Source organism: Odontesthes bonariensis, chromosome 3 (assembly GCF_027942865.1).
Source record: "Odontesthes bonariensis isolate fOdoBon6 chromosome 3, fOdoBon6.hap1, whole genome shotgun sequence".
In the NCBI taxonomy this organism is placed as follows: Eukaryota; Metazoa; Chordata; class Actinopteri; order Atheriniformes; family Atherinopsidae; genus Odontesthes; species Odontesthes bonariensis.
Genome location: NC_134508.1, coordinates 9,611,082 through 9,635,519, shown reverse-complemented (window position 1 = coordinate 9,635,519; position 24,438 = coordinate 9,611,082). Strand labels below are relative to the sequence as shown.

The 24,438-nt window shown below is 39.5% G+C and overlaps 1 protein-coding gene across 1 annotated transcript; it reads right to left on the bottom strand.

Annotated features, from left to right (window-relative positions):
• Positions 1-4,458: 4,458 nt before the first annotated feature.
• On the bottom strand, positions 4,459-24,438 carry lmcd1 (LIM and cysteine-rich domains 1). Its single transcript, XM_075460208.1, has 7 exons — positions 24,322-24,438; positions 14,418-14,515; positions 12,116-12,371; positions 9,876-10,025; positions 8,896-9,129; positions 7,232-7,450; positions 4,459-5,483 (listed from the first exon to the last, which is right to left on the bottom strand). The coding sequence occupies exons 1-7, from the start codon at positions 24,346-24,348 to the stop codon at positions 5,373-5,375; spliced, it is 1,095 nt and encodes a 364-aa protein (XP_075316323.1). The 5' UTR covers positions 24,349-24,438; the 3' UTR covers positions 4,459-5,372.

Below are 24,438 nucleotides of genomic sequence, written 5' to 3'. Positions count from 1 at the left end.
TTGTCCGTCTATGAGGATTCATATTTCTCATTTTGAAAGCCTTTTTTAATGTATAAATCATCACATAATTATGATTTGACTCAAGCAAACATTTGATTTTCCCCAAAACCGAGAAACTCTTGCAGGACAAAAATAAATCCAGAATATTAAATATCTGATTATGGAGCTTTAAAGGTAATTCTCAACTTTACCAGATAAGAGTTTGTTCACTTTTTATGACACAATCGTAGTTTTACGACTTTTTCTACAATTTAACTGCTAAAAATCCTCAGAGTAAATTCCTGGATTTATCTTTACGTACAGTTAACTCAACATTAGCTGCTTTCTGGGGCTTTCAGCTTTTCTCCTGCAGTCTACTTCAGCAGGTGAAAATGTCACAGTCTGTCAGCTGTAATTCATTCGTTCTTTTTCTAGATTATCGTTCGTGTTGTTATTAGATTTTAATCATAAACTTGTAAATGAAGATGTTTTTCTAACCGTGGTATTAATCAGAATAATAATCGATAGTCGCATCTCGGATTCAGGAGGTGCAGTGTGGTTTTCGTCCTGGCCGTGGAACAGTGGACCAGCTCTATACCCTCCGCAGGATCCTGGAGGGAGCATGGGAGTTCGCCCAACTGGTCTACATGTGTTTTGTGGACTTGGAGAAGTGAATATCTGCTCTGAGCTCCTTTATCCTCCAACACAGCCTGAACCCTCTCAGACGAGCTTTCTGTCCTTTCTTTAAGGAGTCTTCAGGAACAGACTCCTTAAAGAATAGACCAGACTTCCTGGTTCTGGTTCTGCCAGAGGTTTCTTCCTGTTAAAAGGGAGTCGTTTCTCTCCACAGTCGCCTCAGGCACGCTCAGGCCGGGAGATTGGACCGAAAAAGAAAAAGTTTTCACTGCAATCTGTTGGTTTCCTTAGCTAGGAAATTGTTTTTGAATTGGCTCTATATGAACGAATTGGATTATTTTATGAATAATTATGATTACAATTAATTGAATTCCAATTGGCTTGAATTGGTCTTACTATCTAAGTGCCTTGAGATGACATTTGTTGTATTTGGCGCTATATAAATAAAACTGAATTGAATTGAATAGTTCTCCAGGCTTCTTGAAGGACATCCCAAAGCTCTTCTTTGGATGTGGGCTGCCTTTTGTTCCGTTCTCTGCCAACATGATCCCACACTGCTTCAGTAATGTTGAGCTCCGGGCTCTGGGGAGGATTCATCCCTCCATCAGACCTGCTGCCACTGATTTTCAGCCCACTTCTTGTGTCCTTTGGCCCAGCTCAGCCTTTTCTCCCTGTTTCCCTTCCTTAAGAACGGCTTCCTGACAGCCACCCTTCCATGGAGCCCATTTCTGATGAGGCCTGGGCCAACAGCAGATGGATCAGCTGAAGGTCCAGATGCATCTCTCAGCTCCTGTGTCAGGTCTTTGCTGGATTTTTTCCTCTTTCTTAAGGACATCACTTTCAGATCCTGTTCATCTGCTGTAGATAGTTCTTTAGGCCTGACACTTCTTCTTTTGTCCTCCACTTTTCCAGTTTCCTCAAATGTTTTAAGGACACACTGCACACCATGCTGAGATATGCCAAGTTTTCAGCTAATAGCTCTTTGGGAATCACCTTGTTGCTGCAGAAATCCTGTTTTCTGTCTGTCAGACTGTGTTATCTTTGCTGTTTCTCACACATGCAGCTAAGGAAATGGGAACAAATCTTAAGTCCAGTCTAAAACCCACAAAGAACTTCTAGATTATTCATTTCTGGTGGCATAAAACAGTTTAATCATTTAATTTATATTAATTGTTCCATAATTAGTCATTAGGTTATATCTTATATTCCTTTTTTAAGCTTTAAATTGAATCTTATTTACTTTTTCTTGATGTTGAATAAAATATAATTCTTATTATTGTCTGTTTTTTTCCTACTTTTCTACTTTTAGACGCTGATAGCGTTTATTTTTTTGGGATTGGGATTTTTAGGACTGAATTTCATATAATAATTTGACTCTTTTGGTAACTGAAAGCAGTTTTAACGTAAATGTACAACAAAGTTGAAACTATGAAGCTGTTTTTCATAGATGCAACTAAAGAAATGGGAACAAATGTAAGTTGTCACTGGTTCAGGTGCCTTTTTATGTTTGATTCAATGTCGAATATCTAAAGAAAAACTTTGAAAGACCTTCAGAAAGCCTGGAGAACTATTGCTGAAATCTGGCTGCTTGGAAGGAAACAGAAACAAATGAGGAGAGACTCAGTACTTCTGCACATTTGTAAAAACCCACAATGGACAGTGTCAAACGGTCCACATGAACTCACATTAACTTGGAACCAGACTGTATATTTGATCCTCACAACAGATTCAAACACAGGTCCAACCCCAGAACCCTGGCGTGTAATCATAAGATGATGGAAAGAGCCGTTTCATTCATTCATGTTTTATTCACGACGATGAATAAAACCTCAAAGCTACCGTTTGGTCTGTTTTCAGAGGGAAAAAGGAAAAGAAAAATCAACCATTTGCAGTTGAAATAAACAGTTTTCACTCCACAAAGCACACCGATTTATTCCTTTTGGTTTCCATCCAACTGGGAATTCTTCATCATTTACTGTTCTTTTTTACGGAAGCCCAGAGCGGACGTGGTACGTATAAACTTTCATCTGATGGTTCTCTCGAGATCACGAGATGACTCTCTTTTCTTGAACGCTCATGATCAGTTTCTCAGTGTTCTTAAAGCCTTTCCAAGAACGGACTCAAGCTGAAAAAGATTTTGGAGAACCCGACATAGATCAACGCATCAGATTTTTACTTCTGTTGAGGTCTAACAGCTGAAACTGCAATTTGTTTGTCTTGTAGAGATAACTTTCATATCAGCCCGCGTCATTTAAGGAGACGGCCGGCTCGACTGCAGCTCAACAGGCGTTTACACCTCAGTGATCCTGCTGATGTAGTCGACTTCATCAGTCAAATCAAATCAAATCAAATTTATTTGTATAGCACATTTCATGTACAAACAATTCAAAGTGCTTTATATAAAATAAAAGCATTGCAGCAGGGAGTGGAAGAAGCATTAAAATACATAAAAGAATATAAAGAGAAACAAATAAAACCATTTAAATGAATTTAAAAACAAGCAACAGTCCAGATAAGTTCAAAGATATCGTGCAGATTTCATGCATAGACGCATGAGAAAAGAAATGTTTTTAACCTGGATTTAAAAATGTCTCCATCTGGTGAAAGTTTAATCTCCACTGGCAGTTTGTTCCACTTGTTTGCAGCGTAACAGCTAAATGCTGCTTCTCCATGTTTAGTCTGGACTCTGGACTGGTGACCGGCTGAGGGGACCAGGCCGTCTCCATGGTTACCGAATGATGCACGAGAGGTGCCGTTATCGTTTTCTCGAGAAAACGATATCGGCATGATTGGTGTGTGTTAAACCTGATTCCTTTCTTCAGATGCTCGTCACACCAGCGGGATTTGCTTTGTGCTTTTTCACAAACGCTCCACATTCCATGCTTGATTCATAGGCTACTTTATTCAGTTTAATGAAAGGGGGTTAACAATGCGTACACCTTTGCCAGAAATACATATAAACACATATAAACAGGGGCGGACTGGGGAGAAAAAGTGGCCTCGAAAACCATCGGTAAATTAACTCGTTATCTCGAGAAAACAATCAGAAAAAAGTTTATATGTACCACGTCCGCTCTGGGCTTTTTAAACACCATACTTCTGCATATCTAAAATAGAATCTATTCATCTCAAAGAACACCATTTTAAAAGCATTTTCACTGTAAATGCCACATCAAATCAAACCACATTGCTGTTCTTCTGTTTTTGTTTACAGCAACAAGTTCAAAACACAAACAAACAAACATCAGCTGATGTTCAACAAACCGTTCATGATGATAAATTTCTGTGTCGCTAAAACACTCGTTCAACACACATTTCTGGCTGTTTTTTTGTTTAGTTTTTTTACATTTTTAAGTGTTTGCAAAATACTTATTTTATCATCTGAATATATAACCACCTTAAAGGAGCAGTTTCACTGTTTATTGAACAAATTAAACTTAACAGAAGGGAGACTAACGAACTAAACAGTTTTACCTTCAATATAACAACAGGCAGCGGTGAGGGTTCAATACAAATGACTGAAACCTTTTAATCATTTTAATCAGTGATTCATCTCCATTTATCTCCAGGTGTAAAAGGATTAATCACCACATAAATCTATTTCTACCTGAAACAACCTGAAAAGATCCAAACTCAACACATTTTCTGTTCGTAAATTGTAGGTTAAATTGAAGATTTGACATTAAAAAAGATCCCAGATGAATTATTGCTTTTCTTTATCAGCAACTGACCATCTTCTAAAGTAATTTATGGCAATTTAGAGAATTTACCGTCTATAACAGCAGAATAAACTACCAGAAACATATTTAAAAAAAAATACATTTTAAAAAAAAAAGGCAGAGAAAAAAGATAATTTATTTCAAATATAGAAAATTATTTTTATTCTTATTGCATAGGTACAGATTTAGTAAATAACATTTAAAGGTTTCAAATTAAGAGATTTGTCTTCTTTCTTAAGATCGTTGTCCGTCTATGAGGATTCATATTTCTTATTTTTAAAGCCTTTTTAATGTGTAAATCATCACATAATTATGATTTAATTCAAGCAAACATTTGATTTTCCCCAAAACAGAGAAACTCTGGCAGGACAAAAATAAATCCAGAATATTAAATATCTGATTATGGAGCTTTAAAAGTAATTCTTAACTTTACCAGATAAGAGTTTGTCCACTTTTTATGACACAATCATAATTTTACGACTTTTTCTACAATTTAACTGCTAAAAATCCTCCAAGTAAATTCATGGATTTATCTTTACGTACATTAACATCCCTCGTTGTGTTTCTTTTTCCCAAATTATTTGATTGATCTGATTAGGGTTGCTAAAATGTCACGTCTGGGCTTCCGTACAAAGCTGCAGGCTGAAACCAGAACAGCTGGTTCCCATCACCGTCACTGCCTCAAGAGCTGATGGAGCAACAAAACGTTTAAGCACTTTAAACACATTTCTGTCATCTACACATTTCCCTCAGAAGTTAAACACCAGTGAACTTAACTGGATGAGTCTGTAAGTGGTTCAGATTCATGTCCCGCTTAGTATTTTAAACACTAATAATAAATCAGCGGAACATTTTGTCTTTCTCGCTTGTAATATTTCAAATACTTCCATGTCGGCTAAACAAAGCACTCCTTATTCTGTTTTATCTTGTTATTCTTATTCACTGATGTGATAAACTGTGTATCATCTGGTCCTTTTATTCAGAGCTGCTTCACTCTTTCTGGTAGTTCTGATTTTCAGCTAATGTGCCGCCGCTGGGTTAGTGCTGACAGGGCGTATCCAGGCTTTGTCCACATTTCCAGCAGCAGTGGTGCTGAGGATGCCACGTCCGCCCGTCGTCTGCCGTGAGGAAAGATTTGCAGAAGATGAGCTGTGGAGGGAGAAGAAAGGTTTGGGGTGAGTGGTGAGTACGATGTTAGCTGGCCTGTGGTTACACACAGCAGACAGATCCTGTCATGGTCTGGGTTCTTTTTTGGTTCAGAACTTTATTGCTCTGATTTCCATCTTAGGTTCTGGTTTTGTTACTTCCTGCTCTTGTTTTAAATCTGGCTTCATTTTGCTAATCACCACCACCTGCCTCTCGTTAGCGGTTTGCTCCTCAGTATAAAATACTCCTTGGTTTCCTTTGTCCATCGACCAGATGCTCGTCATTGTTTTCTTTATCCGCCCTCACTTCTGTCAGTCTGTCGTTTTCCTTTCTTTAGAGTTTTGTTTTCCTGTTAATCCCCGTTTTTTGGTTTCCTTGCTTTTTCTACCTCGGCAGTGTCTCCGTTTCTGCATTTGGATCCTTTTCCCTTCCTGCTCCAGCCATGAATCACGATCATGTGGATCAGATCCAACCTTATTCAGTGGAGTCACATGGCACTGAAAGGATCGGATTATTGGCTAAATTACAATAAGAGTGAGTTGAGTAAGGGTAATTCTCCTTGGATATATGGCGGTGAATGAATCAGATCATAGGCACAAAGCGTGTCATACCCCGGTATGATAGGTGGCGCTGTACCCATTCCAGCTGTTGCTAATAGAGCCACTTCCTGTTGACCTCTTCACCACCAACAACAACAACAAACTCAGGCATTGGAGAAAGATGGAGAACGCAGAGCCAGATGAAGCTACGTCCCTCTACATTTGGTCTGTGATGAGCTGCTTGTTGCACAAACTCGATGCCCAACGGAGCATTCTCCATCACGTTGTTTGTTTCTTTCTGACGGCGACAACAACAGGAATATCGTCTCCTTTGACTTCCGGGTCACGACCCCGGGAAAACATCTGGAGCATGTGCAGAACGCAAAGTCTGATTCACCACGTGCTTCAGCGTCTACAAGCAGGTTTAGAGTGAGTTATCTCGGGGTCTTAATCCGATCCGATTCAATTCTTAGTCCGATTAAGGTGTCTACATGCACTTAATAACTCAGTCTGATTGCAATTTAGCAAATTATCTGATCCTTTCAGTGCCATGTAACCCCACTGACTGTAGTCACTATCCTGAATTTAAAAAACTCACAGCACCACGGCCAATGACTCATTCCTGGAGGGTCACATGCTACCATACTGTCAAAGCCTCCGGAGTCAAGGAAGCCTGCCAAGGGTGTGCTGCCGCCTGCCGCCTGCCGCCTGCCGCCTGCCGCACCTGTTACGGTGTTTGCTGCTTGGTCTACACAGCATGCAGTGATACGAAGGGAGAGAAAATAGGGCCAAGAGATTGTGAGGTCTGACTTTTTCCTGGAGAACGATTTTGTGACGCAAATGTATTACTCTTTTGAACACATATTAAACTTTTTATTTTTTAAACCCCAGCCAACTAGCCGGACTACCTTCATCAACACCAAAACGAGGCTGGAACTCGGCTCACAGGACGCAGCAGGGGGTAAGAAAATGTTCATAAATGATGTTGCTGATATGGGATGTCATACAGCTTCATGTCAAAAGAGGCGAACTATCCCTTTAAAGCCAGGAGGAGTCTTTAACTGGTGTCAGTCAAGCCACATTGAACACCTCAGAGTATGTAATGTGATGGATTACTGCAGTATGTGATGGTTTCATGTCATTGCGTTGTTTTACATCGTGCGGTTTCAGTCGTTCTTGTTCCAGAACTTTTTTTCAGGACGGCGGACTCACCTCGTCGCAGCCTGAACAGCGCGGCCACACCGACTGACAGAAGTGGCGTCCGCAGAACAGCTTCTGATTGGACCAGAAGTAGACCAGGTCCACTAAGCCCTTCCCGCACTCCGAGCACACGAAACATGTGGGATGCCACAGGGCGCCATGGTAACCCGCACGCTCGGCGTAAACAGCAGGGCTCTCCTTGGCGACCTCGCCGTGGCAGCCGGTGCACTGCTGGAGGACAGAACAGCAAAGTAAAAAGGTCGTGTGTAAACTAACTCGTTGTGTGTTTTCGGTTACATAAAACATGTGGTTTAACTGTGAAAGCAGCCAGAAACGGATCTTTGAAGCATTCCGACTAACACATGGCAAGTTTAGAGCAAACTTATGCCATGTCGGTCAGATTAAAGGCGTAGTGCTCCGACACCAACAGCTGCAGATCTTGTTGTGACATTTTAGGGTTTTTGGAGAGTTCTGTGCAGATGAAAGGCAGATTTCGTGGGGCCGCCATTTCTGGGCAAAAAAGCGAGTCTCTTGGAAATGTATACCACTTGTCAATGAGTTTACATACAGTGGAATGATTTATTTTAAATACTGGAGATCTTTTTAAATCCCTTGCCAGACTCATGAACATCAATAATCTTTTTTTTTTTTTTTTTCTTCCTGAACCTCTTTGAGAGCTCTTTAGATTCTGAATGAACGAGTCCAACTTTATCTCTGAGATACGTTTTCTTTTAGTAGTTCCCAGATCCAGACTAGTATTCCTGAACCACCAGCCTTCTCAGTAGCATCTTACACATACAGCTCAAATCTATTTTTCTATTTTTAATCTAATTAATCACATGATTTCCCTGATTAATCGCATTTGTACGCAAAATCCAAAAATGAATCCAAAAGCATTAGCATTTAGTTTCATTTTAAATGTGCTGCCATATGAATGAAAGTGCCATAACATTTGTTGTGTAAACACACTTTTAACATCAGCATCTTTCTGTAGTTTTTATGTAGAAGCCTCGCTCCACTGTCTGTTTCCTTGAATGACTTGCTGCTATCAGTTGTGTGTTTGCCTTTAAGTGATATTTTAGACTGGAACTACTACGCTGAGAAGACAATTCAACTTGGCTGTAAATGCAGGAGGTTTTTATTTAATTTATTTTGAAATACGTGCTTTTATGTTGAAACAAGTAAGACAGGAAGTAGCGCCGGTCACCTCCGTGAGCTTCACACAGAGACCGAGGAGCACCTGTAGCGGTGATGTCCAACTTTAAAATGAAAATGGCCGAGTAAAAGTTCCGTACCCTTCTCCATGTTTGGTGGATCCGCAGCAGAATGCAACAGACTTTTACAACAATAAAACCTGCGTTAATGCGCGATAAAATATTTATCGGCGTTAAATAATTAACAAGTTAACGCGATAATAACGAGTTAACTCGCCCAGCCCTACAAAAAATCCATCTTTTGGCGTCTAATTTTTTTATTAAGATAGAATGAAGGAAGAGTTATCAACAGAGCAGATAAGTAGCTGAAAAATATTGATAATTTCACTTTAATACTTTAATGTATATTTGGGGCAGATGTGTTGTAGAAAACTTTTAGAGGTAAGAACGTGTGGATTTTCAGCGACACCATGAGGAGGAGCAGGATTTTTGACTTCATCTTCAGGGATTTGATCTGCTTACATGTTCGGTCTTGGCGTCTGTTCCGTTGGTGGCAGCGGAGTCGACGCTGCTGGTGGCCGATGTGGGGCTCTGCTGCTGCACAGCGTCCTTTTTATCACCGCGGTCCTTGGCCTCCTTCGCTGTCCTCTGAGCGGCTGCTTCCCTCAGAGCTTCGGCCTCACCAGGTAAGGCCACCTCACCCACTCCCAGCGCCTCCTGTTTGTACTGCTTCACAAACAGCAGCATGGAGGAAATCTGCAGAGAGACGGAGGAGAGGTCGGAGCCAGCATCAGTCTTTCCATCATTAACCAGCCAAGACTCGGCTTCACATGGATGGAGGTACTTTTTGTATTGGGTTAATGGGTTAAAGGTAGGGTAGGAGATCCTGGATTTTGAGTCCAGGGAAGCTGCATTTTGAAAATACACAGGTCAAAAGTCCCAACCTTTTCTTCAGACTTCCCCCCGAAGCCACGCCTCTAGAGTACATGAACGCGCAATGCTTGTTCACGAGCACCAAGGTGCACGAGCGCTGTTCTGACAGCAAGCATCGATTGGTTTGGCTAACTTTTTCTCATGGCGGATTCACAGGTAAGAAAATACCTTTCAACATCTTAATGAACCGTTTAATAATGCTAGGTGCTAGCCAAGCTGGCTCTAGTTTAGCTTCCTGCCAAGCTTCTGGGCACAAGTAATTCGTTCACGAAGAAGGGGGAAGGAGGGGGAGGGAGGAGCAGATTGATAGACGCATCAGAATCCAATCATCGTTAACGGTCCGTTCAGTATGATTGGATAGTGTTTTTCCTGGATTGTTCGTTCTAGAGGCCACTAAAACTTTTCATTTTTGTGTCAAAACTTTTAATTAATTGGTTGCAATGGGGGGTGTGAAGAGTATTTCAAGCAATATGTAAAAAAATGCTCCAGAAAAAGAACCCCTACCCCACCTTTAAGTAAATCTGGTAAGCAGATATGAAGCGGTTTGTCTTATTGATTGAGTAATTTACCTCCTCCTCACTGCCCAGGCTCTGACACTTCATGGGGTCCTGATCGTAGGCGGGGAGCTGGCTCAGGAGCTGCCTGCGACGCTCCAGCGCTCCATCGGTCCCTGAGACGGAGCGTTGACTTTCTGGGAGGAGCTCCATGTACTGCATGGCCTGAAGGGATTGGGGCATTTTAGTTCTGGTTAGAATTACACAGCTTAGAACATATTTGTATTAGCTGTCACTCATAATGATGCGCAGGCACATTCCTGTCCTTAAAATGAATTATTTACATTTTCTTGCTGCACTAATCAATAAAAGGTTAGACATTAAAAACCACTTGGTTAGGTTTCGGTATTTAAAGATCCAGTTTGTCGGATGTAGCGACAACTAGTGGAACAAAGTTTCATTTCACCCTCCTCTTCTGAAAGGGTGAAAAAATGTAAGAGATCTTCTCTGGAGCCAGTTTTTGGTTTGTCCCTTCTGGGACACCGTAGTAACGTGGCTAGAGTTCCGAGAAAGGGCAACAGTGGCATATCTGGATGTAAATGAGTTGTTTTAAGTAGGGCTGGGCAACGATTAAAATTGTTAATCTAATTAATCACATGATTTCCCTGATTAATCGCGATTAATCGCATTTTTACGCAAAATCCAAAAATGAATTAAAAAGTAGTGTATAGCTTTTAGCATTTAGTTTTATTTTAAATGTGCTGCCATATGAATGAAAGTGCCATAACATTTGTTGTGCAAACACACTTTTAACATCAGCATCTTTCTGTAGTTTTTATGTAGAAGCCTCGCTCCACTGTCTGTTTCCTTGAATGACTTGCTGCTATCAGTTGTGTGTTTTGCCTTTAAGTGATATTTTAGACTGGAACTACTACGCTGAGAAGACAATTCAACTTGGCTGTGTTTACAGATGACTTTGGTTCTGTCGACTCCGCCGTCTGGAAGAACTTTAAAATGAAAATGGCCGAGTAAAAGTTTCGTACCCTTCTCCATGTTTGGTGGATCCGCCGATTACTTTCTTTTCCGGTTCCACAGCAGACAGCAACAGACTTTTACAAAATAAAAGCCTGTGAGCAACAGACTTTTACAATAATAAAATAAAGTAAAAATAAAAAGTTTTTTTTAAATAAATAAAAAACTGCGTTAATGTGCGATAAAATATTTATCTGTGTTAAATAATTACCGAATTACCGCGATAATAACGAGTCAACTCGCCCAGCCCTAGTTTTAAGGTAACAAAAATGCAATGATTTTCTTTTTCAGACATTCTAAACCAGTAAAAAACATATTAATGAATACTGGGTCGCATTTCTGCCATTGATCTAACCTTAATGTCACACACAGAAACTTAAAAAGCTTCTTGGTAAGTGTTCGGAAAATATAATAACTGCCTTGAAATAGACCTCACAACATCTCCCACATATTACATTTTTTTGGAGCTCCAATTAATCTCCCACTGAAATACAGTCCTTTGAAAAATGTGCCAACTGTCAGAAAAACTGCACAATTCTGACATTTATTAACATAAAAACATAATGAATATGATTTTTGTTTGTACCATTGATGTTTAAGGTGGAGTTGAGTGAGAGTAAGCTTAAATTTTGGGGTAAAATTGAAAATGCTAACATCTTCAGAACGCCATCGTCTCTGTTTATTCATAACTTTCTCTTCATTTTGACTCTTTGCTGGAGTTTTTTTCCAACCACTGAAACCTGAGGAACAAGTTTAGTGATCACACTGTCCAGGTGTTTTCAATGACACATCTGTGCGTGGTCGAATTACCGTACAAGTAAAATCATGACTAATCGTCTGGAGCCGCTCGATCTCCAAACTCATGCAAACAAAGAAGTGTCCGCTGAAACAAAGAAGATGCTTCAGATATTTTGAGACGCACACATTTGGAGAGCAGTCTGTTGGCTTTGGATCCGTCTCTACAAGCTCAGCCACAGTAATGTCTGTCATCGTATAATTATAGGTTGTAGAGTCTGAAACATACTCGAGTCTGTTTTTAATGGAAACCAGACACTTTGGACTGATCTAACCAGAGAAAGCTGCAAAAAACTGCACTGAATTCTAACTAAATTCGACTTAACATGGACAACAACCCGTTTTTGTTCTTTTTATCATTAGTACTGACAGTTCAGGTCAATATAATAAAAAAAAAAAACAACACACCTTGACTGTTATTAACCTAACTGAACCTACTTTAAGCCCCTCAGGACAGCAGAAGCTTCCTGCACGTCACTGATCCTCACCAGTTTCTGGTTGAGTCCGGCCGGGGCCCAGTCGTACGTTGTGGTGTTGAAAGTCGGATCTTTGCGCGACACCACTGGATTCGTCACAATCATCCGGTTTCTCTTGTACATGCGAAGGCCGCCGCCTCCTTTAACCTTTGCTGTCAAATGGGCACTGGGCGAGTCCGCGAGCAGGCGTCCTATTTGCTGATCATCTTCATGGTCATTTCCAGGAGCGTGGTCGACCGTGCTGCAGCCGCACGCCACACATGCTTTGCTGGACAGACGGGAGACTAAGAGTTAAATCAAATCAGATCAAACTTTATTTATAAAGCACTTTTCATACATTAAAATGTAGCACAAAGTGCTATACGTGTTTAAAAGCAGCCCCCATCCCCACCCCACCCTGCCCCACCCCAGCACATACACACAAACAGACATATGCACACACACGTTAATAAATAAATAAATAAATAAAATAGAAAAATAAAACAAACAAATAAATAAATAAAGGCTGAATTGTAAGACTGGGCTGTTTTCTTACTTATTGGATTACTTCTTTATTCGGCTGTGTAAAAACACTGATAGTTGTGCATACTTTTAAAAACGTTTCCCCCAGTTATAACCTATCAGATCTCTTATTATCTTTGTAGAACAACTGAGATGGAGATCAGTCCTATGAAGACCAACTTTGTCTTTGCTTCTGACCATTTTACTGTGTATTTTCTGAAATTTGGTGTTTTTTGTTTCTGTTTTTAAATATGTTAAATGTTGCCATCATACACCTTAGGAGAGGTGAACTAAAAGCAAGATTAATGGCTTAAAGAGGTATATCGAGCCTAAAAATCTGAATTTTCAGTATAATAAAAGGTGCTCTCTTTTACACTGGCTAGATCATCATGGTAACTGATTCCGAATACATAACCTGCTCCAGAACAGCTCAGGGTTTTGGATTAAAACCCCAACTAAAATAAAGTTTGGACCCTGTTTAAAAATGTAAATAAAACCAGAATGCAAGGATTTGCCAATCTCTTTTACAGAGATCCAGTTCATATGAAACATATCAACTGTTAAAGGTGAGATATTTTACCATTTCATAAAAAATATGAACTAATTTGAATTTGACGGCAGCAACAACTTACATCGTTAAGGATCGCTTAGTTACGTAGTGATTACATGTTTGAACCATGACAATGAAAACCCACTACAGCAAAACCATGTGATACAGCTGTAAATGTTATATACTTTATTTTTTTCATCAAATTGAACCTTAAAACTTTTAAATTCATTAAACTTTTCAGAAAATAGCTCAATTCAGAAAATATTAGGGCTGGGCAACGATTAAAATTTTTAATCTAATTAATCGCATGATTTCCCTGATTAATCGCAATTAATCGCATTTGTACACAAAATCCAAAAATTAATCCAAAAGTAGTGTATAGCTTTAGCATTTAGTTTTATTTTAAATGTGCTGCCATATGAATGAAAGTGCCATAACATTTGTTGTGCAAACACACTTTTAACATCAGCATCTTTCTGTAGTTTTTATGTAGAAGCCTCGCTCCACTGTCTGTTTCCTTGAATGACTTGCTGCTATCAGTTGTGTGTTTTGCCTTTAAGTGATATTTTAGACTGGAACTACTACGGTGAGAAGACAATTCAGCTTAGCAGTGTTTACAGATGACTTTGGTTCTGTCGACTGCGCCGTCTGGAAGAACTTTAAAATGAAAATGGCCGAGTAAAAGTTCCGTACCCTTCTCCATGTTTGGTGGATCCGCCGATTACTTTCTTTTCCTGTTCCGCAGCAGACAGCAACAGATTTTTACAACAATAAAATATATAAAAATGTTAAAATAATTTTTCTTTTTAAAAAGCGTTAATGCGCGATAAAATATTTATTGGCGTTAAATAATTAACGAGTTAACGCGATAATAACGAGTTAACTCGCCCAGCCCTAGAAAATATTAATAATCACAATCAACTGAATGGAATTGCAGCTTAGGCAGCATGGACAGGATACATAAAAATCCTGTTTGTATGGTACCCTGTCCACAGATGAGAACGTTTTCCATGGGTCCTTTTCACAACTGCCTTGTTTATCTGTACTATGTAATTTACAAGTTTGTGGGAACTGGTCTGTCAGTTAATAACCATCCAGGGTTTAATCACAACCAGAGGAACGACGTGTTTCTTTAAGGGCAGAGAAGCAAGAGTGGTAAGACTGCTGAACTTTTCATTCTTTTCATTGTTTTTCTTTTTGTTTCGTTTCTTTTTTTTTGGGGCAGAGAAGAAAAAATTGAATTGAAAAAAAGAGCAGCTGTACCTCCAAGAATGTGGCTGAAACCCAGAGCAGCTCTCCTTACATACAAGACACATCGCTGCACCTCCTCCAGCACCCGCTGCACTCGGCTTCATCGACATCTGAGAGGAGACGCAAGACACAACAGTGCAAGCCAAAGCGTAGGAGAAGGGAAAAAAAGACTTAAGTAAAAAGTATTAACTTTATAAGTCAAAATCATGGTAACATTGCGATACATCACAATTTTGAACTGTTTACATTGTAGATTTGACCAGTGTGCATCCAAAGCCTGATGTAAGTTAATGGGTTAATGTTTATATTCACAAAATATTCTGCATTTCTTGGTTATATTGCGTAAGATGACTCAAAACGATGAACATGGCTGGTAAGCAAACCCCACTCGTTGTTCTAACTGCTTGCACTGGAACATAAACAACTTTGGTGGAACGTCATCCCTCCTTACTTCACAGATGAAAGGAATGCAGCATTAGGCGTAGCTCACACATCACAAGGTAAAATAGAGGCTATCATGACTTATTCTGTTCCATTCAGGATAAGTCATCTGTTTATAAGTATTCTGTTCCTAAAAATAAGAATACTTTACTGATAGCTACAAGACAGGAGTTGATCACATTTGTATTTATTTGATAAACTGTACTGTAACTGTACAATTTTTTCACCACTTTTAACTTCAGAGTCCTTTCACATTGGACATAAAAACAAGTCACTGATATTTTGACTTTTGTCTGCAGTGTGAAAGAGTAAAGTTTGAATTCAAATAAGCTAGTTAACCTGCTGAAATCGTGCAAGAGTCACTTATTTTTACTAATTAATAGCAAATACTTTACTTTTGGTGTAAAAACTGTTAGGCTACTGTAAAGTAACTGATGTTAACAGGCTCTTGAGCACAAATGGATGTTAGCAACAGGACCGAGGTTAAAGATTTGCTAACTGACTCCGACTCATTACTATTCATTACCCCAGATAGATGTTAGCATTCTGGCTAACTCACGTGATTCTTTACCATTAATTTAGGAGAGCTGTCAGCAACTGGTCTATGGCAAATAGCTTTCTCACTGATTTAGTAACTGAAAGTTAACTCTTTGGAGAGCCATTAGCAACTCGGCTAAGCTAAAGAGCTCACAAATAGATAGTTACCGATTGCTAGCAAGCGCTTTAGCTTAGAAAGATGTTAACATCATAAGTTACAGAGCGGTCTAAGTGATTTTGTAACTTTTTTTCTGTTTTTCCTCAGCAAACCAGTTTAGCAGATTAATTTACCAACTGACTTACTTGATATTGTTTCTAAGCTCTTTAGCTTAGAGAGCTGTTAGCTATTGAGTTAAGCTAAATAGCTCGCCAACTAGCTTACTAAGCAAGTTCTCAAAATACTGTTAGCAATCAAGCTAAAGACCTTGTTAGCTTGACTTGCTTCTCTCAGCAATGACCAACTACCCCTGAAATCTGTAATTCTAGAAAATAAATTACAAAGACTCACATCTATTCAATTACTTTCAGGGTTAATTGGCCTGAAGACTAAACACACATCAGTCTATTTCCTCATTGAGCTTGAAATATTGGTATTCGTAAAGCAAGACCAATATTTAAAAGCTTAACTCAAAACGCTGAACTGTCCCTGAAAAAAATTGATTATGAATAATCAGATCTCGCTTTTATGTCTAGTTTTCATCCAACATCCACCAATGACTACTGTGATATGTGGGTAAAATCTATGCAGAAAAGTTAATATCTGGACCTAAAATTTCACAATAACATAAAGAAAACTGGATGGGCATGGCAGCAATTTGTTTAACAAAAACAGAAACTTTTATACTGTTGTACAAACCCCAACAAAGCCTTTAGATACTTGTATAAAAGAGTAAATGTGGAGAAGAAACCAACTTCTCGACATGATGAGGTGGCAGTGATGATAAGCTTGTTTGCAGAGGTTTTGGATAAGAAAGAAGAGTTGTTTTGACCATTTTCAGTGGGTGTGGAAGGATAAGAAGAGAGTTCACACACATACACACTACACAAGCAGGATGGATGATCTCATCGGTCCACCCAGTGACATCATCGTCACTGTCTTGACAAACACGGCTGATCCTCCTCTATACTTCAAGCTGTTTTTTGTGATTAGTATTACATGTATTCATCTCAATCAAAAGTAATCGGTAAAAAGGAATTTTACATTTATCAACCGATAGGAAATGGTCTTAAGCCGAGGTCCTCTTACAAGCCATTCTTGGAGCTTTAAATCACATTCGTGTACTGTAGCTACTGGTCACATGTTGATAACTGTATTTGTACACATATGAACTGTGTAATTTTCAAGAATCTTTTTGAGTTTTGGACATTGGAAGTGAGCTCGTTTTGTCAAACCGTTCCCTTCAGGACTGTTTCAGGGTTCGAACTTGGTTTTAGGGTTTAGGTGAGGAATTTATTTGTTATTTATGAGGTCGCAGTAGGGACTTGGCTGTTGGCATCATGTGAACAAAGTATCCTCACAGCTCTAGAAAGGTTAACATAAATTAAACGACTGACTGCTTTTAAAGCCTCTGGCAGAATACCCGACAGCTAAAACAACCTGCTGCTGTGTGTCCGACAGGCTATCCACCTGCCAATCTGTCACCAGGTATTAACAAGCCCATAACTCCCTGAGGGAACTGATGGTGGGGGTATTTATATGTGCAATATACAAAATATTTACACAGACAGAAGGACACGTGCTCTTACACAATAGTAAATTACACATGCTAAACCTGGCTGAGGACTTTTTGCAATGAAACGCTTTCAACCAAAGTGGGAAAACAAGACAATGTGTGGGGTAAAATCATGTTGAGGCAGGAAAATGCCAAACACAGATGACGCAAAGCTGAAACTAGATTATTGTCAAGAATATACTTTGTTACTGCAGCAGCAACCAGAAAGTTTGACCTATTATGAAACATGTTCATTCACTTGTCCTATCTCAAAGGCAGAGATGGGGACTCAAGTCACTGTGACTTGGACTCGAGTCGGTGTTTTGATGACTTGTGACTTGACAAAAAATAAAAGACTTGAGACTCGACCCGGACTTGGAAGTTAAAGACTCGGCACTTAACTTGACTTGAGGCTGAGAATGGCGTCATGATTGGATCCCTACCCTGTCAATCAGTTATGCCCTCTCTACATACCTTAAGTGTTTATTGGAGAGAAAAAACTCATATCAGCATCAACATGTCAGCGGGAGGGGGACCGAGAGTCGTTGTCTTCGGCTTTCATAATTACCATTTTGACGGCAAAAGACGAACAGCACAGTGCAAGACATGCGGCATCAACATCTCAGACAGCCAGACGACAACTTCGAACTTTGTTCGTCATTTGAAGATCCATTCTGACCAGTAAGTGCTTCAGCACTCTGAAGTATTTTCAGTTATGACAACCCGATATTACACACAGTAAACCCAGTAAATGTAATTTTATGAACATAAAACAAGACCTCAAAGAGAAGTCAAGTTGAAGACCACCTCTGGAAAACTTTTTTCACTTATTTATCTTCATTTAGTTTCGTTCTATGTGTAATTTGGTTCAGGCATAAAATTGGAGTTAAGCTTTATAAACTAAATATACTTGGTTAGGTTTAGTAATGATGAAACTGTTTGATTAAACAGTTAAACCCGCTTGTCATCGTAAATTAATCAAAATTTGACAACTAAACAGTTTCATCATTACTTTCAGCCTTTATTGCATTTATTTCACAATATTTGATGTATTCAGCTACATTTGAACATCTTCTGTAATCACTTTAAATGTTGGCAGCGCTTTGTTGGGTCCCACTGCTGCATTTATTCCTCATGTTTGTTACGGAAAACCTTTGGAAGCATAATTATGTTTTCATTTACTCAGTTTCACATAATATTTGATTAGGTTTCGTCAACATAATTGGGAAGTTTGGTTTAAAAACTAAACTTGTTATACTTGGTGAGGTTTAGGAAAATATTGCCATCTGGTTTAGTATGTCGGATACCAATGGGAGAACACGCCATGTTTACCTGAGACTAAAAGTTAAGTTGGGCCGTAGTGACAGGGATGCGAACAAAACAACAGAATATGTCACCGTTAGAGTAAGAACAGGTCGTTTTCTTAGTATTTTCCCCCTATATGGATGGAGTGTTTGCATGCATGGACAAAGCTTGAAATGTAATCAATCAGCACGATACATCTTATTTCTTTAATCTATATAAAAAAGGTCAATTCTACAAGTGTTGGCCTGGACGAGCAACTTCCTGGAATCTCTGCTGTTTGCCTAACTGCAGTAAAACCTCTTATCGTTAAGTTTGTCCCTTAAAATGTTTGTTCAGATCAACCAAACAAGAAGTAATAATTTGTGAGTATCACTGTTGCTGGAAGGCAAAGTTTTGCCTATTGTTTGTCTCCAATTTTGAGATCTTCAACACTCAGTAACAAACTTTGTCCTTTACTTTCCTCATATTACTGTTGTTAAGATCTGAGAGAGCATGGCAGTTCAGAAGTGATGAAAAGACAAGTGTCATTACAATGACAGCAGAGAGAGGAGTGTGTTTAGAGGTGTGAAGCCAGAGCATGTGTTTAAGTCCATGTGACAGCAAATCGACCTCTGATCAGCTCGTGTTAAAAAGGTCACAGTGATGATGGCCGGGATGGAAACAGCTGAGGAAGAACAAGACTTTATCCCTCTGGAATACACCGACCGACAGGTCTTCATTACTATAGTACTGAGTTGAGTTGTGTGTAAGGCTATAATCAACAATGTATGCGGTCCTGGGGCTAGTCATGCAAGCTTTTAGATTATTTTAGCCGATTTCCCTTTTTCTTTTTCTGTGTTTTAACACTAACTAAATCACAAAGTATTATTAGATTAAACATTTTCACTTTCAGCCTTTATAACTTTTGTATTTCGTTACATTTTAAAATCAATGTTGGCAGCTCTTTGTTGGAGGCTCCTGCCAGCTACCAAACAGTACCGCACTATAAGCCGTTGTGAATGAGAACTTTTACCCAACAATGCACAGGAGAAAACTCTCTTTCTGAGCAAAAATATGCTGCAGCTCTATATTTAGGAGTCAGATAAGGCGAGCATGTTGTAGGTGGATCAGACTCGGCTGAACTTCGGCCAAGTTATTTTGAATATGTCAGCTATGCGAGCAGCAAAGTGCAGGAAACGCTGTGAGATAAGAGGCTCGGGGTCACAGGGCAGGCTCGACGCGCTCCGGTTACCATCCTGAGTCTGAGTCAAAGCCAAGAACTTTGACTCATGGCAGCCACCGCATTCCTTATAGCTCAGCAGTGGTGTTACCATCACCATTCTGTCAGAATGATGGAGATATCCTGGTTATTTCTAATGGTGCATTTGAACTTTAAAGAGATTCTAAAAACAACTGAGGCAACACACAGTTTTGGAGACTGATTCGCATTTTAAGCCCTCAAACATGGCCGAGGATCAGTTAAGTTCAGTGTCTCGTGTGATTGTAAATTCATAGTTTTGCACTGTTAATTGAACAAAATAGACAATTATGTGACTTTGCATTGGGTTATAAGAAATATTAGATTAGAATATTGGATTCTACCTGATTTTACATTCCTCTTTTTGATGTTTAGAAGTGTGTTAAACCACAGAATTAAACATCTTTAACACACATGATGCTACATTTATGGACCTAAATGACCTGATTTGAATATACCTTTTGTCATGGCCTCTGGTTTTGTTCTTTGCATCTTTCTTGTCTGTTATTTTGGCTTCTGTGATTTTTTTTTTCTTCCGCTTCCATTTTGCCCAGTATTTATACTGTAATACTTATATTACACTTCAACGCAGATCAGATTTGATGGTTCACAACCATAGCTACAGATGTCTTGCGTCTGACTTTTATGTAAACGTGACTCCCGCACGTGCACTGGATACCTTTCTGCAAGCGTCATTTGTATCAACAAAAGAAAACATCTTATTTATGGGAACATTTGGGAGATTAGATCGAGAAACAATGCTGAAATCGAAGCCATCGCAGCACATTTGTGGATGACGTTTAGATCTAGAGGACAGCAAACACCTGCCCAGTTGTATAGAAAAAAGCTCAGAAGAAAGACAAAGCTTCAATGCTTTTGCCGTTTTATTGCCTTATGTACCAGTTCAGGTTTTATTATGACAGGCCTCAGAACATGCATATAAGCAAAAAGCCACATGGAATCCAATGTGAATGTCTTCACTCGTGTTCCACAGCCAGAAATAATCAGATATATATCCAGTTGAGGGACCACATACTGAAGTTACACAAATAGGACATGAAAACAGAAAAGACGAGTGGACTTCTGTGTCCACACAGCTGAGAAATAAATCAGATTGATGGGGGAAAAAAATCATATTTGAGTCACTCCAGCCTCAGTTACCTGCTGTGTTTTGCTTGGATTGTGTTGTTACCTGCCTGTGAAACGCTTTCAGTTCACTTTTTAAACTTAGCACAAAGCTGACACGTTTGTCCTTAAAGTAGGGCTAAAACTCAGTCTTTTTTTTTGCAGGTTGATGTGGGAAAACTACCTGGGTTCATGCACATAGTCCACCCAGTCTCAATAAAGTTAAGAGTAGGTTTGGAAGATATGAAAATAGTGGCATTTCTAACATTTTTGTAGCTTGCAAGTTGATTTAGATTTTTGAGAGCTGCATTAACGTGATGCTAATGTTAGCAAACTAACAGTTTTTGTAGCACCAGCTTCCAGAGATGGGGACTCAAGTCACTGTGACTTGGACTCAAGTCGACTCGAGTTGCTGTTTTGATGACTTGGGACTAGACTTGACATAAAATAAAAGATTGAGTCTCGACTCGGACTTGGAAGTTAAAGACTCGGCACTTGACTTGACTTGAGACACGATGATTTGAATGACTTGAGTGTTAAGCATCTAGCAGAACTTCAAACTTTGTTCGTCATTTGAAGATCCATTCAGACCAGTAAGTGCTTGTCAAATTAGCTAATATCATCCTGTTAGCCTAGTCGGTAGTTAGCTAACGTTAGCTTGATATGATACGGGGTGGACAGGTTGGACACATTGGCCAATGATGTTTACTGACACTTACTTATATCTTGTCTTTTCACTTTACTAAGATCAGATTCTGCAGGTAAAATTGCAATAATAAGGTGACTTGACTTGACCATTAAAAAATTACTTGGGACTTGCACATGTGTGACTTGGTCCCATCTCTGCCATCTTCCACACAAGGAAGCGTTAATTATTGAGATATTTGATAAAAGTTTGATTTTACAATTAAGCTAATTTATGTTCAGCTTGGTCTTTTGAGAATTTGGTCAGAGGGAAACATCCTCACAACCCCGACATCCTTTACATGAGTGTTGATGTGTGTGTGTCGAGTTATTTCCATCCTGGTGATGCCACTTTTTCCAGCTCGGGGGCATGAACACAGGGATCAAGCCCTCAACAGGTGGCACTGATCCGTCAGGTAATCAGCCTCAGACTGACGTGACCTCTGGACGGACGGACGTACGGACGGACGGATCTGTGGGAGGCAAAGCGCCGCCAGAACAGACCCGGCAGGAGGATCAGGTTAGAGTGGTCGAGGATTATGCTCAATGACCGAGAGACATTTTCTTTTGAATTAAAAAAAAAAAAAAAAGCTGTGCCTGTGACTAAGGCTGTGTTCGAAACCGCATACTTCTCCTACTAACTTTTTGAGTTAGTATGCGAGTTTGAGTAAGCGAGAAGTTCCCGGATGCATACTAGATTCTCCGAAATGTTGGGTATGCATCATGAGGTTACTACTCGTACTCAAACTACCCAAGATGCAACGTAACGTGACATCGCCGATCGTCATTTCCTGTCAAAACGGCAGTTTCAAGCTAGCTACAACGAGTGTAGGTTCACTTCCTGTTTTCAAAACAAAAGCACCAATTGTATCGTAATGGCTTTCCCTATGATAAAAGGCAACGGGTATTTTATTTTGTGAAAATAACCGGGAGTGCGTTGCTCACTGCAGCTAGCTTTAGTAGCGCCGAATTCGTGGGAACAAAATTGTAAATAGCCGGTATTTTGTCAGGTTTTCAACACGTTGGGGATCTAAACGACTACTTTCTCGCCTGAAAATGTTTCAAATGTTGCTAAAGTTTACAGAGTTTAGAGCTTAAGTGAAATCAGCTTCAGGCCGGCTGATTTTGGCTCGGGCAGGAGGGAAAAGCATTGTGGGTAAACGCTCTGCATACTGTCTGATCGATCAGTATGCAGTATGCAGTATGGAAGTATGTAGAATGCGGTTTCGAACACAGCCCAAGTCTGATTTGTCCAATCCAAATATCTCCAAGGGAGAGGAGTCAGTAATCCCATCCCAATTCTTGGCCCTGGCCCTCCGTTATGCAGAGGTAAGGGATCAAAGAAAAGTGGTCATCTAGTCTCCCAAACCACCAGCTGAGGGACTTAGTGACCACTGCCGCTTTATCTCTAAAAGAAAGGATCTGTCCAAGAAGAGCCAAGTGGAAGGTCAAAGGGGAGAAATAGGATTTGCCCTATAAAGTGTAACATCTTAAAAGCAAATAACTCTCCAACAACCATTCAAAAACCTTTAAGTGTGACATCATCACTTTTCCACTTAGTTTCACAGGTCAAGAAAAGATTAATTAACTTTATGAGTTTTATAAACATGCTCCGTCAGTGTCAGACAATCCAGAAATGTTTTTTTTTTCCACTCGCAAACACAAAAAACACGCTGATAAAGACCCACAATACAGATGAGACGGAACTCATGATCAAGAGTGAACACCCGATCCCTTTGTGCACGGGGAACCAATTTCATCCTGAAGTCCGTCTAAAAAAAAAAACAGAAAATTTTGATTTGGAAGAAGAATTTCACGCCGAGTTTCACCATCACCTGACGGTGAAAACAGCGGCGATGAAACAAACTACAAAGAATAACCAAGAGAATAGTAAAGGCGAGGATCTGAGAATGGCTGAGACGAACCAAAGAGCATAAATACTGTGACTGCAGCTGGGACAGATTGAAATCAGGTGAACCCAATTTAAACTGATAACTCAAAAAAATACCAAGAAAACAGAATGAAACAAAACAGGGAAAACAAACCCTTGAACAATACAGCCCTTTAATGAATGACCTTTACATAAGCACCACCATCATCCTTTACTTAATAACTATATCTGGAATCAGACTTCTTCGTTTCTTAAAAACTACTTCAGACTGTTGAGATGAACTTATCATAGCTCATTATTAACGGAGCTGGAAAAATAATGAGAAAAATCAGAGAATAGTAGGTCGAATATGTGGAAGCTAAAAAATATTTAGTGGTTTTAAGGGATTTCTTTGTAAAGTGAGTGGATACGATCACTAAATTTAACACGTATACGACTGAATATATAACTTAGAAAAGAAAAATCCCCTCAAATGAATGGAAGTTGGCCTTTGAAAGAAATATTTCGAAAGTTTTATTTGAGTGACCTAATCCAGGTTTCATTATAAATTCACATATTAATTATTTAACTGAAATATGTATAAAAGTAGGTTTTTCTAACTCATTTAAAATGACAATGACAATAATGACACTCCATACAGATGCAGCTGTAGTTATCAAACCTTAAATCAACATATTAACATCAGACTTTAACTCTTATTGTTGCTCAGAATATCAAACATTAATGAACACGAACACACAGAGTACAGAAGAAATGTGAAATACTTCTGCAGGTTTTCGAGTTGAATCTTTCCAACTCAAAAAGTGACATTTTTAAGAGGCGACTTGTTCATACATGTGAACAAAACAGCTCAATAAAGCCTCCTTATTCCGAGACGAGAGTTTTTCTCAGACAGGAGATGCCACATCCCACCAGACTGAGTGACCCTCTGACCCTTGACCTCAACATCTGTAGGCATATCTACGTGTGGGCAGATGTTTCTACCTTCTCCATGGCTGCGCTCATGTCCATGCTGTCCCAGAGTCCGTCAGCGGGTCGACTCCTCAGCTCCTCGGCTCTCTAACTCTCTGCCTCTGCTCTTCCAGAACAATGAGACTTTAA